Raw genomic sequence first — 21,517 nt, forward strand, 5'->3', positions numbered from 1 at the left:
TTCCTCATATGCAGTCTTGCATATGGAATTAGTAGAATGCAAGAGGCCATGAACCCCAGGGCTTGCAATATTTTCCTTGCAGATAGCTGGGGTTTTGTGGCCAATAGTTTGAAGAAGGTTGTCAAATAAACTTGCTTCTCCGGAGTGAGGAATGCCATCTGGAAAGTTGTGTTCACGCTTGCTCCCAGGAATACAATCTGTTGGCAGGGTACTAGGTGAAATTTCTTTTCATTGATGGTGTACCCCAGTGAGGTTAGAAGTTTCTTTACGAATGCCAGGTGTTTTAATATCAAGTCCTGGCTTTCTGCCTGAATCAGACAATCGTCCAAGTATGGGTAAATCTGAATATTTCTCTTCCTGCAAAATGCAATGGCTGGAGCTAGACACTTTGTGAATACCCTGGGCACAGTAGATAAGCCAAAAGGAAGTGCAGAGAACTGATGCATGGAGCCTGCCCTGAAGCGTAGGTATTTCCTGCAAGATTCCCTTATTGGGATGTGCAGGTAAGCTTCCTTTAAGTCTAGGGTTGCCAGCCAGGCATCCTTGGATAACACAGAAGCTGTTGAAGAGTTAGCATTTTGAATTTTGGAACTACCAGAAAGGTGGTGAGAATAGAGAGGTCCAGGATAGGACGCCAGGAGCGGTCTTTTCTGGGTACCAGAAAAAGTCTTGAATAAAAACCTGATACTGAGAAGAGAGAGAACCTGATGTAGGGCTTCTGCCCACTGATTTGGGGGTAGGTCTGGCCAACCATTTGGGGTTGGTAGTGTGTGGAAGTGGAATCGGTATCCTTGGGAGACTATGTTCAAAACCCTTTTGCCCTGGGTAATGAGTTCCCAGATTTTGCATGCAGGACAAGCTTACCTCCTAAGTGAGCAGGTAGTTGAGCAGGGCTTGGAAGGGTTAAGGTTAAGTCATTGTGCCATTTTTCCGTAGGGGGACGGCTTACTACTCCCTGTTTTGGAAGTGGGAGTCCCCCACTGCTTAGGTCTGTGCATAGCCTGAGACTGTAGTCTGGGTGGTCTGCTGTTCCTGGGTTTGGACTGAGAAGGCCTGGAAGGGACTGGAAAGGACCAGTTCTTTGAAGGCCAATGCCTACTGAATCTGGGAGGCTGTACTTGTAGGAAATCTTTAACAGTTTGCATACATTTAGCTTTTTCCTCCATCCTTTTGAGGACTTCTGCTTTGTTGCCAAAAAGGCGGTCTTGGTTTAAGGGAGAAACCAGTAATTTAGCTTTAACATGATCTGGCAAGTTTTGTTCCTTAAGCCAAGCATGCCTTCTAAGTACAGACCCAGTGGCAGCAGCCCTGCAAGACACTTCTAAAGCATCAAAACCACATTGCAAAGTATGTTTACCAACTTGTTCTGCAGAATGCATTAAATCTTGCAATTCTTTGTGTTCAGCACAGTCAGGAATCAACATAATTTTCTGTTTAAGTAGTCCAATAATATGCTTCTGATACTTTAACATATGAAACTGGCAATTTAAAGCCCTAACAGCCAAAGTAGCAGAAGTGTATACCTTCTTACCCCCATCTGTCTAAGGCTCTAGAATCTTTATCAGAAGGGGTAGAATTTTTGGCAGCAGTAGCCTTAATGCCTTTTGGTCCTTGGGAAATGGTCTCTGGATCAACAGAAGGATTCATGAAGAGGAACTTGTGAGAGTTAGATACTCTGTAGTACCTGTCAGGTTTTCTGGGAGCTGGAGGTAAAGTGTCTGGGGTAAGGCTAGTTTCCAAGAAAGCATCATCAACAATGTCCAGAACAGGAGGGATAGCTAAAGACCTGTGTTGAGGCAGGAGTAAGAATTCCCTAAGTCTCTTTTTGGACTCAGAGTAATCCTGGCTTTCCCAGCGGAAATGTTCCTTAAGAGTATGCAAGGTTTCACCGAAAGAAAGATCTTCTGGAGGGGAAGCAGAGGGAATGGAATCCTCTACATCAGAATCCTCATAAGTAGATAAGGGCAAATCCTGGTAATCAGAAGGAGCAGAAATATCAGATTCCTGAACAGAAGAATCAGAAAGAAAATCAGTTCTAGGTCTCTTAGAGGGGGAAGGCTGGGTTCCCCTAATTGATGTAATAAGGTCTTCAGCCATTCTAAGCATTTGTTTTTGAGGCATATGGACCTGAGCCTGCAGTTTGGTCACCGGTTTTCTAGGCGTAGTGCGAGTTTTTGGCCTGGATGAAAGCGATGGCGTTGGTTTAATATGAATGTCTGTAGGCCTGAATACACCCTCAGAAGCCGGTGCCTGCACAGCGGCTCTGGACCCATCCAAGGTAGAGACATCTGCAGGTTCCATAGTTGAAGAAGCATCTCACTGCATACCGGACTCCGAATGGGAATCTGTAGAGGCCTGCAAATCTGAAGTAGCGGGTATCAGGGTCTGCGAAAGTGCCTCACTGAGTACCGGCGACTGGTGACTAGCTTAACGGAAGAGTCGTCGGTAGTTTTGGGCATATGCGGTCTGACTCTGTCTTTATCCTTACATTTTTTCAGAAGATCGGTAGTCGGATGGCTTAACAAAGCCATTTCAGAGTACACAGATTGAGTACAAAAGTAATTAGCTGCAAAAACAGCCCAATGACGAATAGTTCGGGCGTTGAACAAGGCACAAAACCGATAGCGAGGTACGTTGTGGTCTGGGCCTAAACAGGGAATGCAGTACGAATGAAAATCTCTATGAGGTGTTTGCTTTTCACAGTGAAAGTTATGGTAGGTGATATTAGCAAGGCATTTGATACAGTATAGCATGATGCCTTGTGGGATGTTATGGAGCAGTATGGAATAGGTGATAGAATTATAAGAGCGTGTGCATGTCAGCATATCAAAATAACAGTGTGAGAGTGTTAGTGAATAGACATGAAGTGTGATATAAGACAAGGATGTCCAGTGAGTGGAATATTGTCTGCATTGATAATGAATGCAATAGTGAGTGAAGCAGCTTATAAAATGAAATATGCTAAATATGTAATGCAAAAGGAGGTGATGATTCTAGTAGTTCTGACAAATACAGATGATAGTTGTTGCTAAAAGCAAAATATGGATGAGGGAAATTTTGGTTTGTCTGAATGGGGGTTTAAAGGAGATGGGGATGACCTTGAATACAGATAAAAAGTAAGGGTTTGGGTGATGTGGTAAAAACTGGGGGGGTGTATTTAGCAATGAACTGTTTTTGTTAGGAATAAAATTTGGGAAAATTATGTAGTTATGATGCAATGGGAGAGTTTGATAAAAGAAATTAAAGAAATATGTCACGTTTGTGGAGGAGAAAGATTAGCATTCATAAAAAAGGCTTACCTTACGAATTATGTTTTAATGGGAAAATAGCATACATGTCAAATGTTTAAATAATCTCAGAAAAAATATGAAAGGGAAATTATGCAATTTTTTTTTGTTTGTTTGCTTCACATGTGGTAGAAGATTAAACCCAGTGAAAAGAGGTTTGTTGTATATGAGTAAAGATGAAGGGGGGTGGGATTACTAAATTCAGTTATTCTGTTTCTTTAAACTTGTACGGAGTATTAAAGTGGGTAAAGGTACAGAGTATTAAAGTGGGTAAAGGAAGAGACAATAAATTAATAGTGAGAATGTTTAACTACAAGTACAAAAAGTTCTGGGAGATGATGAGAAAAAAAAAAAAAAGAGAAAAAAATGACAGGTTGGCCGTATCTGTTTAAAGCTTTGCAAAAATACAATTTTTCCCCAAACTTTATAGGATTAACTAAAAAAACTATATGTTAACTCCATAGCCTATGTAGAGACTGGATCTTATCTATCTAGCCCATTCAAAATATTAAGAGGTACTAAACAGGGGTGCCCCCCTCTCCCCATTACTCTTTGCCCTGGCTATTGAGCCTCTTGCAAATTATGCTAGAAATAATGGCAGAATTAAAGGATATAAAGTTCAGAGAAATTATCCCCCAACTAAGATACAACTGTTTGCTGATGATCTATTAATAACTTCTAATGGTATTGAAAATTCAGTAGACCACCTATTACATAATCTAGACTTCTTTGCAAACATCTCTGGTCTAAAATTCAATCACAACATAACTCAGGCGCTTCTAGTTAATACAAATGTTACTATGAAACTTAGATCAAAAAGAAACAGACTGGAATGGGATGCATATTAAATATCTAGGTATCATTATTGAATCTAATTATAAAAAATCGCTCACATCTAATTATGAACAACTTATAAACTCAATTACTAGTCTGACAGACAGTTGGAACACTCTTCTTCACATTTGAAGACAGACTAATTAAAATGATACTGTTACCTAAAATCTTATTCATTGGCCAAGCTCTAATAATTCCCCCACCTGTCAAAATTAAACAGAAAATTAATAACTTATTACTCAACTTTCTTTGGTATCCCAAAAAAACAAGAATCTCTTCTCTGGCACACCACAAGCTGGGATGAAGGAGGTACAAGGTTTCCAAATATTGATTTTTATTTAAACTCCGCATTTATTAACACAGTGTTGCTTTGGAATAATACTTCTTATACATCATACTGGAAATCAATATATGAAATCTTACTTCTTAATAGCAAAAGGACATTGCTTGAACCATATACTCAAATACATACAAACATCTTTATATTGATTTTAAAAATATACATTCAAAGTGAAAGTTCAAAACTTGTTCTCACACCTCTTATAAACCAAATATTGCTGTTGTTTAAAAAGCGTATGTTTTCTAATCAATTAGAATGTATTAATAATTATGTTTCCTATTGCTTACACAAATGAATGTTTGATATCTTTTGATACTCAGAAAATGTTAGAAGTTAAGAAGGGTGACCTATTATATCAGAATCAGTTTCTCTCAGCTATTAAAATAAGTTCTGCAGACTATTTGATCAGCAGACACAGTTTGCAAAATTGCAATGGCTGGACATCCAAAGATGCAATGATTTTATATATACTAAGCTCGTAGCCTGATTAGAGGTATACAATAAGAGCAAAGTACAGTTTTGTACCTACCATAAATGTAGATGTTCGAGTGCTCATACAGCTGCAGTCATAACAGATGGGTTATCCTGCCGTCAGGCGGGTCCTCGGTCGGCCGAATTCCAAAGTCTAGGTCCGGCGTCAGTTGTCGTCGCTTCTTCCCTGACGTCAGTGTGGCAGGGGTATAAAAGAGCCAGCCGACGCCATCTTCTTCAGTTTTTCTTGCCCCAGATGTCAGGTGCCCCCAGAAGGAAGGCAAAACATAAACTTATGTAATCATGCAATATAGAATAATCAAAAAACAGTAGTTGCAAGCAAATACACCATAAAAGAATACCCCAAATAGGTTGTATGAGAAGGTGTTTGTCATAAGAGGGGATGGAGGGGGGGGAACCTGGACTGCAGCTGTATGAGCACTCGAACATCTACATTTATGGCAGATACACAACTGTACTATGTTCATCGTGCATACAGCTGCAGTCATAACAGATGGGAAGAATCCCAAAGCTAAGTAGGGGTGGCAGGCACTAAGTGGAACTAGGAGGAGCAAGGATGCCCTGCAAGACAGCTGTGGCAAATCCCGCTCTAGAGTAAAGTGGAAGGTGATAGTGTTTGGAGAAAGTGTGCACTGAACTCCAAGTGGCTGCTTCCAAAATGTCCTTGGTAGGAACCCCCCTGTGGAAAGCTGCAGAGGTAGCTGTGGCCCTTGTGGAGTGGGATCTGATGCTTGAAGGCACAGCTTTTCCATGAAATGAGTAACCAAAGCGTATGCAGTGGGCTATCCATTTTGAGATTGTCTGTTTGAAGATGGCCTTTCCATGAGCACCTGTAGCATAGGACAAAAAGAGTTGCTCGGATTTCCTGAATGGCTTTGTCCTGTCCAAATAATAACGAATGTCTGTGAATGTCCAAGGAATGCAGTAGTCTTTCCCCTTTGTTTTGTGGGTTAGGGTAAAAGGTAGGTAAGTGGATAGTCTGATTCAAGGCTACACTGGATACTACCTTTGGCATAAAGGTAGGGTTGGTTCGTAAGGAAACTCTATCCTGATGGAAAATGATGAAAGGTTGCACAGCCATGAGGGCCTGTAGTTCCGAAACTCTGCGTGCTGAGGTGATAGCCAGAAGGAAGGCTGTTTTCCATGACAAGTATTGTAGTTCTGTTGAAGCAGCTGGCTCAAATGGAGGAAGGGTCAGCTTTTCCAATATGAAGTTGAGGTCCCAAGCAGGGACTGGTGGTTTCCTTGGGGGTTTTATATTCTTTGCCCCTCTGAGGAACTGTCTTAAGAGAGGATGAGAGAATAAAGGAGGATCTGTGTTGTATTGTGCAGAAATGGCTGAAGCGTGGATTTTGATGGAGGAGAAGGAAAGTCCACTGATTAACATCTCAGGTAGGTATTGTAAAATTTGAGGTAAATTTATTACCCAAGGATTCTGGCCCTTTTTCTGATTCCAGACACAAAATCGTTTCCATTTGGCGGAGTAGGCTTTTCTAGTAGAAGGTCTTCTGGCCTCCAAGATGACATCCTGCACCTCCTTGGAGAGGAGGGTCTGTTGGGAAATCAAGGGATTCTCCATGCAGCTAGATTTAGGGTTTTGAGCTGGCTGTGAAAAGTTTTGAAGTTGTGCTGGGACAACAGAAGAGGCACTAGAGGTAGGATCCATGGTGGGGAATGTGTCAGGCTCTTCAGGAGCGGATACCAGTGTTGTCTTGGCCAATCTGGAGCAATAAGAATCATTTTCAGCCTCTCTGCTCTGGCTTTTAATAGAACTTTGGGCAGCAGAGGAAGAGGCGGAAAGGCATAGACTGTCAACGTTGCCCAATTGAAAGAAAGTGCGTCCACTTTCCAGGCCTGTGGATGATGGGTCCTTGAACAAATTTTTTTTCAATTGGTAATTTCTATGGGTAGCAAAGATATCTATGTCTGGCTCTCCCCATGCCTGAGTTATCTTTGCGAAAACTTGAGGATGCAACTTCCATTCGTGTGGATCTGTCATATTTCTGCTTAGGTTGTCTGCCAGTGTGTTTTCCTTCCCTGGCAGGAATTGTGCCTGAAGTTGGATTTGCAATTCCAGAGCTGTGTTCCATAGGGTCATGGCTAGTCTGGACAGGGGGTATGAATGAGTTCCCCCTGTTTGTTTATGTACCACATCACTGTGGTGTTGTCTGTCCTTATCAATAGCTGGTCTGGATGCAGTAGGTCTTTGAAGGCCATAAAAGCATTTTGCACTGCTAGCATTCCCTTTTGGTTGATGTGTAGGTGCTTCTCTTTTTGGGACCATTTTCCCTGAATGCACTGATCTGTCATGTGTGCCCCCCAGGCATAGTCCGAGGCGTCTGTTGTGATGATTTGAGTTGCTTGAGGTACGCAGAAAGGGAGACCTATGTTTCTTTGGCATGCTTGAGCCCACCACAGAAATTCCTTTTGAAGACATGGAATGAGTGGTGTAATCGTTTCCAAACTGTGGCTGTGTTGAGACCATACGTTTTTTAGGTACCATTGAAGTTTTCTCATATGCAGCTTTGCACATGGGATCAGAAGGATGCAAGATGCCATGAATCCCAGAGCCTGCAGGACTTTCCTTGCAGTCAGCCTGGTGAAGGTTGCCATTTTGCTGAAGCATTGAGATAGTTGCCCTTGTTTGTCTGGCATGAGGGTAGGCCATCTGGGTGGTTGTATTCAAGCTGGCACCCAGGAAAATTATTTTTTGAGAGGGTATTAGTTTTGATTTCTTTTTGTTGACTGTGTATCCCAGAAAGTTCAACAGTTTTATTACAAACGCCAGGTGTTTCAGAAGTATGTCCTTACTGTCCGCTTGGATCAGGCAGTCGTCCAGATATGGGTATATTTGTATTCCTTGAAGTCTGCAGAAGGCAATTACTGATGCCAGGCATTTCAGAAACACTCTGGGCAGTAGATACGCCAAAGGGCAATGCAGAGAATTGATAATGGGTTGAACCTGCAAGAAATCTGAGGTATCTTCTGCAATCTTGTCTGATAGGGACATGCAGGTATGCCTCCTTGAGGTCCAATGTTACCAGCCAAGACTCCTTGCCCAGCATGGGAAGAAGCTGTAATGTGAGCATCTTGAATTTTGGTACCTGTAAATATGTGTTTAGGATGGATAGGTCTAAAATAGGTCTCCAATCTTTGTCTTTCCTTGGTACCAGGAATAGTCTGGAATAAAACCCTTGACCTTGTTCTTTTGCAGGTACCTCTTGAATAGCTTTCATGTCCATGAGAGCTGAAATTTGTTTTTGTGCCTCTGCCCTTTGATTTTGTGGCAGGTTTGGCATGCCTCTCATTTTTGGAAGGGTGTGAAAGTGGAATCTGTAGCCTCTGTCTATAATGACCAGAATCCATTTGTCTTTTGTGACAATATGCCAATTTTTTGAGAATAATGCCAGTTTTCCGCCCAAAGGTGCTGCCATTAAAGCTTTGCTTGGCAGGTAAAGGGGGAAGTCATTGTGTCTGCTTTCTGAATGACTGTGATCTATCTTCTCCACCTCTTGGGGTTGGTGCTTGCCATTGTCTGGCTCTGAATGATCCTTGAGGTTGCCCTCTACCCCTCGGGCGTCTGTATCTGCCTCTTTAAGGTCTGTCCATGGCTGGAAAGGACCAATTTTTTGAAGGCCAGTTTCTGCTGAAACGTGGAGGTTGTACCTGCAGGAAATCTTTCACTGTTTGCATTGATCTCGCTTTTTCCTCCATTTTCTTTAGTAACTCCTCAGCTTTAACACCAAACAATACATCTTTTTGAAGAGGTGCATCTAGTAATTTAGCTTTGACATGATCTGGTAAGACTTGCTCTTTGAGCCAAGCATGTCTACGTATGACAGACCCTGTAACAGCAGCTCTACATGAGGCCTCTAAAGCATCAAAACCACACTGCAGGGTATGTTTACCCACTTGCTCTGCACCATGCAACAAATCCTGCAACTCTTTTAAATCTGGTTGTTCAGGTTGTGTCATTTTGCTTTTCAACTGAGATAACAAAAGCTGTTGATACTTTAACATATGAAACTGACAGTTTAATGCCCTCATGGTTAAAGTGGCCGAGGTATACACCTTTTTCCCCCACCTTTCTAAAGCTCTGGAATCTCTCTCTGAAGGTAATGGGTTTTAGCAGTAGAGGCCTTAATTCCCTTGGGACCCTGTGAAATAGTTTCTGGGTCAGCAGTATGGCTTTTGTATAGGAACTGGTGTGAATCAGGAACCCGGTAATACCTGTCTGGTTTAACAGGAGCTGGAGGTAAAGAATCTGGGTTGAGGCTGGCTTCTGTGTACACATCATCTAATATATCTAAAACAGGAGGGATAGCCAGGGGCCTATGCTGGGGGAGCAAGAGAAAATCCCTGAGCCTTTTCTTGGAATCTGAATAATCTTGGCCTTCCCAGTGAAAGTGTTCCCTCAAAGTATGCAGGGTTTCCCCAAAAGAGTAGTCCTCAGGGGGGGAGACAGAGGGAATGGACTCCTCTGCATCAGAGTCTTCAAAAGGAGAATAGGTATAGTCCTGGTCCTCAGAATGTTCAGAGGTAATAGAGGCTTGATCTGAGGAAGGGTAGTCTTCCTCTAATCTGGGCCTTTTGTCCGAGGGGGGTTGAGAACCCCTGATAAGAGTAATCAAATCCTCAGCCATTTTGAGCATCTGTTTTTTAGGCATGGGGCCTTGAGAGGGGTCAGAGGTCCCTGTTTTTAGTTTTCATGGCTGCTTTAGATTTTGTGAAAGCTTTAATAGAGAAGGAGGAAGGCCTGAAGACACCTTGAGAAATGGCAGGCCTGTCTAAACTCTGAGTTTCCCCGCCAAGAGTGGCGTCAGTATCTGTAGTTGGAATGCGGACCGAGGAGCCTGCGACCTCGGGTACTGAAGACACCAGTAATGAAGTGTCATCGGTACTCAGGGGCTGCGTAGGTGCCTCGCTGAGAACCGGAGAACCGGTAGTCGGCCTTAGCGTGGTGTCAGTAGAAGTCGTGGACCTCGTATGTCGGTCCTTTTCTTTGCGTCTTTTACTCAAAACTGGAGTCGGAGTATCCGACGACATAATATAATTAAATTTTTTACCAAAAAAGTGAAGGGCGAACTCCGCCCGACGCTTAATAGTGCGTTTGCTGAATCTAGCACAAAAACGGCAGGCCGAGACGTCGTGGTCTGGGCCTAAGCAAGGAATACAGAAAGAGTGGAAATCCTTATGCGGTATTTGCTTCCCACATGAAATGCAATTATTAACTTTGTCTGACATTGGTCTGAGGCAAGAAAAGTTTCCCCAACGGGGTACTTAGCTTTCAAGAAGACTTCGGTTGAAATATTTTCGTAAATCTCAGGAGCTGGCCGACCGGCATTTGCGAACTACTTCTGCTTCGGGCACCGCGTGGCAAGAAAGACTGAAGAAGATGGCGTCGACTGGCTCTTTTATACCCCTGCCGCACTGACGTCAGGGAAGAAGTGACGACAACTGACGCCGGACCTAGACTTTGGAATTCGGCCGACCGAGGACCCGCCTGACGGCAGGATAACCCATCTGTTATGACTGCAGCTGTATGCACAATGAACATCTTAAAAATCTTGGATTTTATCTCAACAATTATTAACAGCTCATCGAAGATCACTTCATACACATCTGCTATTTATAAAATTCTCAAAAATTATTTTACCAAAACAGATGTTTCTTTTGGAATTATTCAAGTGAAGTTAATGGATAAGGTTTCTCAGAAAAAGATGAAAAACTTTGTTTACAGTCGGTGAAGGAATCCACATCTTCCCTGTTCTGGCGTGTATACACATGGAAATTTTTAAAAGGATGTTCTTTCACCCCACACAGACTAGCAATAATGTACACGAAAGATTAAATGAAATGCTGGAGATGTGGACACCCTGATGCTGACTTGAATACATATGGTTGTTAATTGCAAAATAATTTCCTCATTGTGGTTGTAAAGGTCTATGGAATGACAGCTGTACAATTTCTGACTCCATTAACCTTTTCAATATTCCTGTTCCTAAAGTCATTCCTAAAAACCAAACACTTTTACTATGGTCCATCCTCTCTACAGCAAGGAAAATTGTTACTAAAAACTGGAAATCCCAATCTAGCCCTGTCTTTAAAGCTGAGTTCATTCATTTTGTGAAATACATTTGTAAGAATGAGATTGCCAATATAAAAGCAAGGACTAATAACACAACTCATCATTTAATTGCTTGGACAAAACTGTCTAATCTGTTAGAGAAATATTGAGTGTTCTATGTATATTGCTGTTTTAGTTGTTATGGGCATTGTATGTAGTTTCTTTTGTCTTGTTACTATACTTTTAAAGTTATTGTGTTCTAAAATGAATAAAAACATTTTGGAAAAAAAGAAAAATGATAAACAAGAAAACAAATGGAAATGTTTACATAAGTGCCTGTAAATATGTACATTTTGTAAATAATGTTTTTTCAATCTATGTTAAATAAAGGACACCTAACTCCTTTCAACAACTGCCACAGGATTTTTGCATCCACCTGAGCTACCACCACCTCAAGCAGATGGGACCCTGGCTTAAAGTCTCATATGGTTTACCTCCATACCTCAGCAATTTGAAAATTAATCCAATCATCTGGAGTGGGAATATAACGCACAGCCAAATGATCTTCCAGAACCCAAAGGTTGTGGGTTCTATTCCCACTCTAGGGGACTAGATTCATTTTCATATTCTTATTATCATGCTCTTTTTTTGGATTAAACTCTAGAACTCCTCAGCACACCAACAATCCTTAGCATAGTCCTATGAATCATTAGAGATTGCTTCCTCCAGTCCACTTTCTCCTTGACATTGCAATTTCTGCTATGGCTTCTCTCCCTACTTATATCTCTGCATCCTTCTGTCACTGATTATCAGCAAGCTCCTGGAGTTCTAGGTCCAATTTTCTTTTCCATTTCATTACTGACTTCTTCTTAATACAATCTTTCTTAATTCTTGTATTCTTAATACAATCTGCTCATCTCAAAATTTCCATTTGCTGTCTCTTCTGCATACAGCTTTTTCTTTCTAGCTTGTTTACTGCCCTATCTTGTAGACCTGTGGCTTTAACCTCCTTGGTAACCCAGTCATCTCTGTGCAATCAGGACCTGAATGGCCCTCACTCTGACATTTCTAGTTTACTGACTACATTTTAGCCAGGAGTTATGAAACTGGACTAGTAGGTCTACAGTGGATATAAAAAAGTGTACACACCTCTGTTAAAATGCCATTTTTTGTGATATAAAAATGAGATCACAATAAATAATTTCAAAACGTTTCCCACCTTTAATGTGACCAATAAAACTGCCTTCCAGTTTGTAGCCTGCTACAGACCACCCTCCCAAACTCAGGAACCCCACTCGGCTTTCCTGAAGACACTGGAGAATATGAAGGTCTCTCCAAACACCATTATATTGGGTGACTAACCCTGGCTGCATTTTACATGAGCTTCAAGAAGAACTGAACCCTCACTTAAAATCACTGTTCAGTCTCAGCCTTACAACAGGATATGTACCCAAAGAATGGCGTACAGCAACAGTGGTCCCACTCCATAAAGGTGGTGCCACAACGGACCCTGGAAACTATCGCCTATAAGCCTAACTAGCCTGGTCTGCAAAGCTATGGAGCGTATCATCATGGAACTCATAAACAAAGACATTGGGAACCTCCAAACACTGGATCCTACCTAATTCGGCTTTGTTAAGGGCAGATCTTGCCTCTTGAACCTGGTCAATTTCTTTGAAACAGTCACCAAGGCCATAGACGAAGGGAAGGTAGTCCACACAGCCTACCTTGACCTTGCAAAAGCCTTCGACACAATACCTCACTCGGGCATCATAAATAAGCTCACCAGCTTAAATATCAACCCCTATGTCACAAGATGGGTTGCAAACTGGCTTAGGGATAGAACCCACATGGTCAGAATTGCAGGTGCCATGTCAGACTCTAAACCAGTTACAAGTGGTGTCCCACAAGGCTCAGTCCTGGGACCTCTTGTTCGGTATATATTTCTCTGAGGTACAGGCTAACACAGGAGACTATGGCTGACAAAGTTTGCAGACTGCAAACTGGGGGCCATAATCGACTCACCGGCTGACACAAGCATCCTCCAAAAAGGTCTCACAGAGACGGATAACTGGTACCAGAGCCATGGCCTAAAGCTAAATGCCAAAAAGTGCATAGTCATCCCCTTTGGGAAAACAGTGCCCACAAATTACCACATAGGTGGTAATCCATTAAGTACAGAAGAAGTAATTAGGGATTTGAGGACCCAAGTAGATTGTAATCTCTCCTTTGACAATCACATTGCCAAAGTGGTTAGAAAGACATTCTATATAGCCCACCTTATCACGAAGGGGTTCACATCTAGATCAAGAGAGGTCATTGTGCCCCTCTACTCATCACTCATCAGGCCCATAATTGAATACAATGCCCCATTTGGGATGTACCTTACCTGACACCTGCTACAACTAGAAAGACCCGAAAAGTATCTCAACAAGAGGATCAAGGGACTCAAACAGATGCCCTACGCAGTTAGGCTAAAGAAACTCCAGCGCTACTCAGTTGCTTATTGCCTGCTCAGAGGCGATCTGTGCCTGACGTATAAAGCCATGTCCAACCCAGAATTAATGGACGTGCTCCACCTCAAGAAATCCAAATCCATCAGAACTATACGCTCCAGTGACTTAAATCTCAGCACAGAAATAAATAGAACATGCTGGAGGGACAGATTCATATCCCAGAGGCTCCCCTCACTCTGGAACAAAATCCTAATCCATGTCAGACAGAGCCCCTCAATGACCCTCTTCAAGAAGAATCTTGACGTTTGGATGGGAGATCGTAAATTTACCCCTGGGATCTCTTCTGTGTCACTGCTAGACAGAGGCATGGTAAACTAACCTTAAATGGGCTATCTTCTGTGACATACTATACAGAGGCACAGTCAACTAATCTAAGAAGGGTGGAGAAAGCCAAACACACACTGGCTAGGCTTGTAAATGCCCTAGGGCATATAGCCTAGTATCAACCTATGAACCTAATAACCTGTGCAATTCAATTGAAAAACAAACAAATCTGTTAGGGGAAAAATATAAAAAATAAAAAAAGTACAATGCACTGGTTGCATAAGTATGCACACCCTTAAATTAATACTTTGTTGTGTGTGCACACCCTTAAACTAATACTTTGTTGAAGCACTTTTTGATTTAATTACAGCATTCAGTCTTCTTGGGTACACACCTGCCATCAATTAAAGAGACTCTGATTAACCCCAAATAAAGTACAGCTGTCCTAGTAGGATTTTCCTGACATTTACTCAGTTACGCACTACAGCAAAAGCCATGGTTCACAGAAAGCTTACAAAACATCAAAGGGATCTCATTGTTGAAAGGTATGGGTACAAAAGGATTTTCCACAGCACTGAATATACCATGCAACACAGTGAAGACATTCATCAAAAAGTGGAGAAAATATTAGTTTAAGGGTGTGCACACTTATGCAACCTGCTTATTCTGTTTTTTGTTTTTTATATATTTCCCCTAACAGATTTGTTTATTTTTCAATTGAATTGTACAGGTTATAGGTCACATTAAAGGTGGGAAAAGTTTTGAAATGATTTATTGTGGTCTCATTTTTTTACATCACAAAAACCTGGCATTTTAACAGGGGTGTGTACACTTTTTATATCCACTGCATATGCACACCTTTGTTCTTTTTGCATTTTAGAAAATAATTTCCAGATATTCATATTGGTGCTCAGCCTGGATCTCTGACCTTTCTAGAGCACCCTTAAGACAGCAGGGTAAGAGATTCATGCACCTACACCTGTTGCTCTTTGTCCTCCAGCACACTTAATGAAAGCCTTGTTTCACATATACAGCTGCATCACAAGATTCTTCCACTACTTTAAATAGCATGCTCTTGTGTAGTATTAATTTAACTGTCTCACCTGAGGCATGACATCTTCTGGCATTGCAGAAATGTAAATATACAAAGCACATGTTTTGGTGGCCCTGCAACAGCCAGCTTTCTGATAATGCTCTAGTTATAGCAGTTTCCCATTACTGAAAGTGGATTTTTCCCCGAAGAAACATAACATAAAGAAGCCTTGTTTCTGTCACTGTTTCATTTATCCTGATGATTTACATGGTCTGCTGTACTGAGCTTTCCTATAAGTTGCCCATTTTTCCACTTCTTATGTGTGAACCATCTTCTACAACCCCACTGTTTTCAGTTTCTCTTCCCACAGCTCTGTTTTCAGGGTGGCTTTCTCATCTTCCAGCTTACCAATCTGCTCCTCTAGGGTACAAAACACTTTCCACTGCTAATCTCCTGTTGATTTAACCCTCCCCATGTGTTCCCTAACATCGGACAACTTCTGAATTAAAATACATAACTATTCCTTGTGTAGGGAAATTTTGAACATTAAGAGAACACCAAGTATATACTGCTGCAATGTCAAAGGTACAAAGCATGACAAATTAGTTGAGGTAAAAAACACACCTTTATCAAACACAAAGCTTTCAGGTACAAGACCCTTTCTCAATGATAGACACAGGTACATTAAAATCAAACATTAAATACACGCCCAACATATCACATGACCCGCAGCCAAGGTCATGTGACTAATGCATTGAAGTAATTACATTACTTATAATTTTAAAACATAAACAAGTAAAATAAGATAAAATTCATACACACATATACATTTTTGCTTACTTTTGTGTATTTATATTTACATACACACATATGTACACAAATGCATTACCTATATTACTTTAACTTAGTGTGTTGTATTTTTATTAGAACAGGTTTTAAGGAAACATCAAAATTTAATCCAGGGGATGTATTAGCTGCTAGCCTCACTATCCACTCATATTCTTTATTATCTAAATGATTGCATAAGTCCCCTCCCCTAATAGAGCTGACAACACATTCTATTACTCTAAACTTGAAACTGTGTGTAGAGCCACAATTTAAAATATGCTTGGATAGAGCATTAGACTCCACTCCCCTCCTTATACTTGATTTAAGCTCTATGATGCGCTCCTTAAGTTTTCTAGTCGTCTTACCGACATAGAAACAAGCGCATACATCACACGTTGCCAGATAGACAATGTTACTTGTCATACAAGTTGCATGACACCGAACATTGCCAGCTGGTTCTGCATACTCTCAGTGTCTCCCATTTTCAAGGTGGTTTTGTTTTCTAGAAAATTCACATGAAGCTCCCAACTTCGCCTGCTATTTCTTGTGAGTGCCCACCTTCTCCAAAACAGAAAGTTTTTTTCACTGACACATTTTTACAATACGTTAGCTGAAGTGTGTGCTGATGGCAGAGTATAACAACATCTAGAAAGTCTAATCCATACATCTTGGAAAGTCTTAAATGGGGGAAGTTTTAACAATCTTGCTTTAGAAAAAGAAATTTCAGATATGGGACAGAATTTTCACCAATGATGTAAAGTCTCATTAAATTTAAGATGCTGTTGGAGACCGAGCTTGAACATAGAGAAGGTGTGACCTCCTGAGCAGAAAGAATGCACTGTGGAGAAAGACCTTTACATTTTAAAAAATACTGTCATCATCACATGAATGAAGTGAAGGACTACACATCTTCTTTGATTTGAAGGAAGCCTCTGTAAGTGCTGACACAGATGACGGCAGATCTAGACTAGCATCAAACCTATGCTGCTCCACAAAATGTACCTCGAAAGGTACCACAGTTTTTGCCTCTTAAGTAGCTATGAGATCTGCAGGCAGCCTTCTGTAGTCTACTCGGTAAGTGAGAAGTCTATCCGAGACCTCTCCTGAGTTGCCATGCAGTAACCTTGGATGACTATTATGCTTCAGGTTCTCCCTCTGTCAAATCTTGTAGCGGATTATGAAGCTTAGCTCAGGACTGTGAAGTTCTTCCCCAGGGACCCATGGCTCAGGCTCCAGAACTTCAAAACAATCTCAAGGACCATTACTTTTGTTGGTATGACTGCAGGCAACTGTTTCAGTATTAAGTTTCATAGTAGAAAATACTAAATTCTAACCCTACATAAGAAGTATCAAGTTTCATAGTAGAATCTCTAAGAAGAACTGACTTATTTCCCTGAAAATGATAATCAGCAAACTGCATACACTAGCTTCTGGTGAAAAAGAGCTACAATTGATACCTTGCAAGGAATAAAGCCAGATCTATCTTCAGATTTCGTCAGCTTGTTTAAACTTTTTACATCACTCATACTTTCAAACATTGTGATCAGGCTATGGACATATCAAGCATTTGGACTAAACATCTTTAAGAGCTATTGATCTAGCAAAATCATACTTGTTGAAATACTCTGACATAGCTAAAATTTAATAAGGAAAATCACCATCAACCCCCATTTCCCACTTTCTACATGGGTCAGGGTGCTGTGTCAACTTTTGTCATCTCTCATATTGAGTGCCATTCTCCTACCTTCCTTTGATAGTGATGCCTGCCTGTCACACATCTTCTCTCACGCAGTCTACCTCTTTGCTGGATGTTCTTCTTTTCTCTTGCCTTCTTCCTGCCTCTCCCATATCTTCTTCACTAGACCATTTTCTGCTTTCCTGCACACATGTCCGAACCACCATAATCTGTTCTCTTTGAACTGCTCTGCAACTGGAGCTACTCTGGCTTTTGCTTTGATATCCTCATTTCCTGGTCTGCCCACAGTGTACATCCTATGATCCATCTCTGGCACTTCACTGCCTTTACTTCCAGCTTCCTCAACCGCTTTGGCTTCATAGCTCAGTTTTCTGTACCATATGGTACTTACTACTGGTTGCACCACTGTTTTGTACAGCTTACTTTAAATACTCCATAATACAGTAGAATAAAGCCCTGACAATGTCCTACATTCCCTAAACTTGACTAGCAGCTCAGGGAATGCAGAAGCCAGCACAGTGGAGTTTGTAATTAAATGTCTACCTCATGTAGATGTGGCTGCAACTGGTCAAGGGCAACAATGACAATTATGTTTATCTTAGATATTCACAGTGCTGGAAACTAGGGACAGCATCTGTACAAGTATACAGATACACTCACAGATGCATGGATGATGGAAAAGTTAGTCACAATAGGGATATTAGGAGCAAAAAATCTCAATCCACCACTGGTGATAGCAGCATCATTCCTGGTTCTCGACTTTTGACTAAATGGTAATTAATGGACCACGGGTCTTTTGTCCTGGTGAAGGAACAAGCCAAATGGGGTGGGGACTGGAGGAGGCGAAATGGTCACTTTTAGGGTCAGATATAAAGTTTAAAGTTGGAATGAAGTCAGAATTACCCAATGAAATGAGCAGTAGAAGTTATTCTGCATAGAAATTTCTTCGGCTAAGTGGAAAATACAAATTCTCCTCTGTTCTCACTATTTAGAGAATGTTCAACTCAGAATATAACAGGAAGCAACATACATCTCTACATAAAGCACACCTATACAACTACACAAGGCTTGGCTGTATCATGCAAAAGGGTAAGAAAAGCCAGTCCTTTTGCAATGTCAGGGCTACAGGTTCATCAAAGTATGGAGGATAAAACAAATATTACTACTTAGTGTTAAAGAGACTGTTCTTGAAAATGATCTACAGGAATCAAGAATGAAGGAACTAGAAAGGGCAATGGAGGGATATTTGGACCTGCATACCCAGATGGGTTGTCAAGCTATAAAAACCACAATAAGCAGGCATGCTCAGATGAAAATGTTATCAGAAAGGGATTATAAGTCTTGACAACGGAAGAATTAACTGGCACCTCTTCTGTTTGTATTCTGCACATGTTTGGTCAATTGCCATTAAAACAAGATCAGAAGTAATGGACACAGGCTTACAACAGTCCGAGTATGAACAACTACTCATGTCAGGAAAGTAGGCCTTTGGTAACAATTAAAGAATGAGAAGTCAGAGTCGCATTAGGACAATCAGCTACCAGTACAAACTTCCTGGCTCCAGTCATATCTCATCTCTACAGCAGGGAACCAGTGTCTAGGACTATTACCATTGCTATGGTCAACTTTTTGGATGACACAAAGTGGGAAGATGGACTAACTACACTAACTATGGCTTCACTGCAAACACAGGGCTGAAATATCACTTCCCTGCAACGCTTTTCCTGGATTAAGCGATTTTGGACTAAGAAAAGCTTGACAAGATGACAAAGTCTACCAGCATGTTACATGTTACCAAGCTTAGCAGACAATCAAGAAATGGCTGTCTGAGGTCAGGCTTCAGTTCTCCCTTCCCATCTGCTCTCTCTGCCTCCTGTTGAATGTCATTCAGTTGTTGACTCTCACTCCCCATTTTCCTTAGCAAGGCCCTTTTCTCTAATCTTCACCTCATTCTTTTTCAGGTGGGTGTCATGCTGTCAAGAAGGTCCTAAATTTTAACAGCAGCCAGCAATGAAAATCGACAAGAAAGTTTTACATTTCCAGCAATTAAGTGTGCAAGGGCCCACAGCAGTACAAAGTTGGCAGATATCCTGCTTTGACTCTGATTATTACAGACATATCTGCATAGTTTAGGAGCCTTTATATTTCTTTAGGACCACATCTGAACAGAGTGAACATTTAGAAGAGCTAGGTACTGACGAAGTGAGCACACCCACTTGCTCTGGCATGGGCCACTGACATGGATCTTGGGGAATATCATTCATCATTCCTGAAAACTTCCAGTATCAGGCAAACTGCTTTGGGCAGAGTGCCCCATGCAGGGCTCAGAAGCCATTCCGTGTAACATACACAAGCTTTCCACATAGGCGGGTATTAAAATATTAATACAGAAAACTACCATTACTTCTCAGGTTTCTTTTACAAGAAGATATTCTTCCAAATATCAGTCACCTTATTACCTGCAGATTCACATCACATCCATGACTGCACAGCGCCCGGACAAGCTCGGTGAACCCCTTGTTTACAGCAATGTAGAGAGGTGTGCACATCGAATTATTGGTTAGATTGCCATTTGCTCCTCTAGCAAGAAGCAGCTTAGTCGCTTCCACTTGATTCCTGCAAAATTAGAATACAAAAAAATAATCAGAAACTTACTAAATTAAAACAAGGAACTCTCAAGATAAAGCTGCAGTGCAAAAACATAATACTGATCTGTCAGTACCTTTAGAAATGGCTGGACCTCCAGAGAAAGATGTAGATTTGTTTATATTTATTTATTTATCAGTAACAATATTAACTAGGCAGGCTCAGAGGGCTCACAAGAGTTATGTTCAGCAAACAGCTAGAAACATCAAGGCAAGTATACTATATCTGACTGAAGTCTGACAAGGCACAATAACGTACAGAGACGCATCAAGTCAGAAAAGTGTGCAGCAGGGGCACTCCTACAGATGATCAAAACACATTCAGTGAAAGATGATTTATTAAAACGTATTTTACAGAGCTGTGTTCAGTCAAACAATTTAGGAAAAGTGTGCAACATGCAATCTACCCATGCAGGGGGGAAACCTTTCTCTCCCAGTTAAATATGAACTACCATGAGCTTAAAGTACATCAGAATAAGTTAGAATTGCCAGACAAAGTAAGCTCCATAGTTGTAAGTGGGACTATTGGGACAAAAAAATAAAAACAAGCTATGATAAGCAGGAGAGTAATAGTTGTAAATGGGGAAAATTGGGACAAAAAAAAAACAGGACTGGGTGAGCAGGAGAGTTTTGTAAATGGAAAAATTGGGACAAAAAAACAAGATAGGATAAGTAGGAGAGTAGGACAGCAGCACTGGGAGTAGTTAACTGGGCTTTGTAGGTGCAGGTGAGTTAGTCTTGCTAAGACCATTTGTGAACCTAGACATATGAAAAACAGCATATGGTCATGTAACAAATACATACATATTGTCCCACTAACTCCGTATCAAAAATCTTAGGAAAAACTGTGTTCATCAGCAGCTCCTTGACTGCCTTTTAAATTACAGCCTAACTTCTAAATCTTTTGTATTCTCTGCTAATGCTCTAAAACAATTTAACAGTTATCTCTCAAACTAACCAGCTCCATGGCATAGAGGGATAATGCCCTTACTACAGCACAGGTGATCAGAGTTCAAACAGAGAATCAAGTGTCTATAAAAGCTGGTAGGGAGTTCTCATCCTCGAAGAAGAGAAGTGGTTGTAGCTTCCCAATTTGGGTGACACCTAGTGGTAGCACTAGGTATTATACTGGTGGAGTTTGGGCTTACTGAGCATACAATGCCAAGTGCAACTGCACATTAAACAGGGGGATTCAGATGTGGAGGCACACTATGGCTTAGAAGCATCAAATAGTGGACCTCTGAAAGCAAATGAAGGGGAGTGATACTTCTTAGAAGGGGTTAAGCCTTCTACAGGACCAGAAAGCTGGCCCACTCCCTACCACCTAATGGTAACATGAATTATCAAGCAAGAATAAATAAGTCATATGGGTCTCACCTAGTCTGGGAATATCCATCTCCAACCTCTGTGGAATAACTGGGCCAAACGGGTGCATGAAGAGAAGCCACTACGTAGATGGAAATATCTTTCAACCAGAGAACAGATAGAATGCCTACATCTCTTAATATCTACCAC

The 21,517-nt window shown here is 41.2% G+C and overlaps 1 protein-coding gene across 1 annotated transcript in view; it reads right to left on the bottom strand.

Moving 5' to 3' along the window:
* Positions 1 to 21,517, bottom strand: part of MIB2 (MIB E3 ubiquitin protein ligase 2) — a 1,775,226-nt gene that overhangs the window by 429,797 nt on the left and 1,323,912 nt on the right. Inside the window, 1 exon segment of the mRNA XM_044061758.1 lies at positions 19,817 to 19,973. Coding sequence (XP_043917693.1) covers positions 19,817 to 19,973 — 157 coding nt within the window.

This window comes from Protopterus annectens, chromosome 2.part0, assembly GCF_019279795.1.
Source record: "Protopterus annectens isolate FY-2018-M chromosome 2.part0, PAN1.0, whole genome shotgun sequence".
Lineage (NCBI taxonomy): Eukaryota > Metazoa > Chordata > Ceratodontiformes > Protopteridae > Protopterus > Protopterus annectens.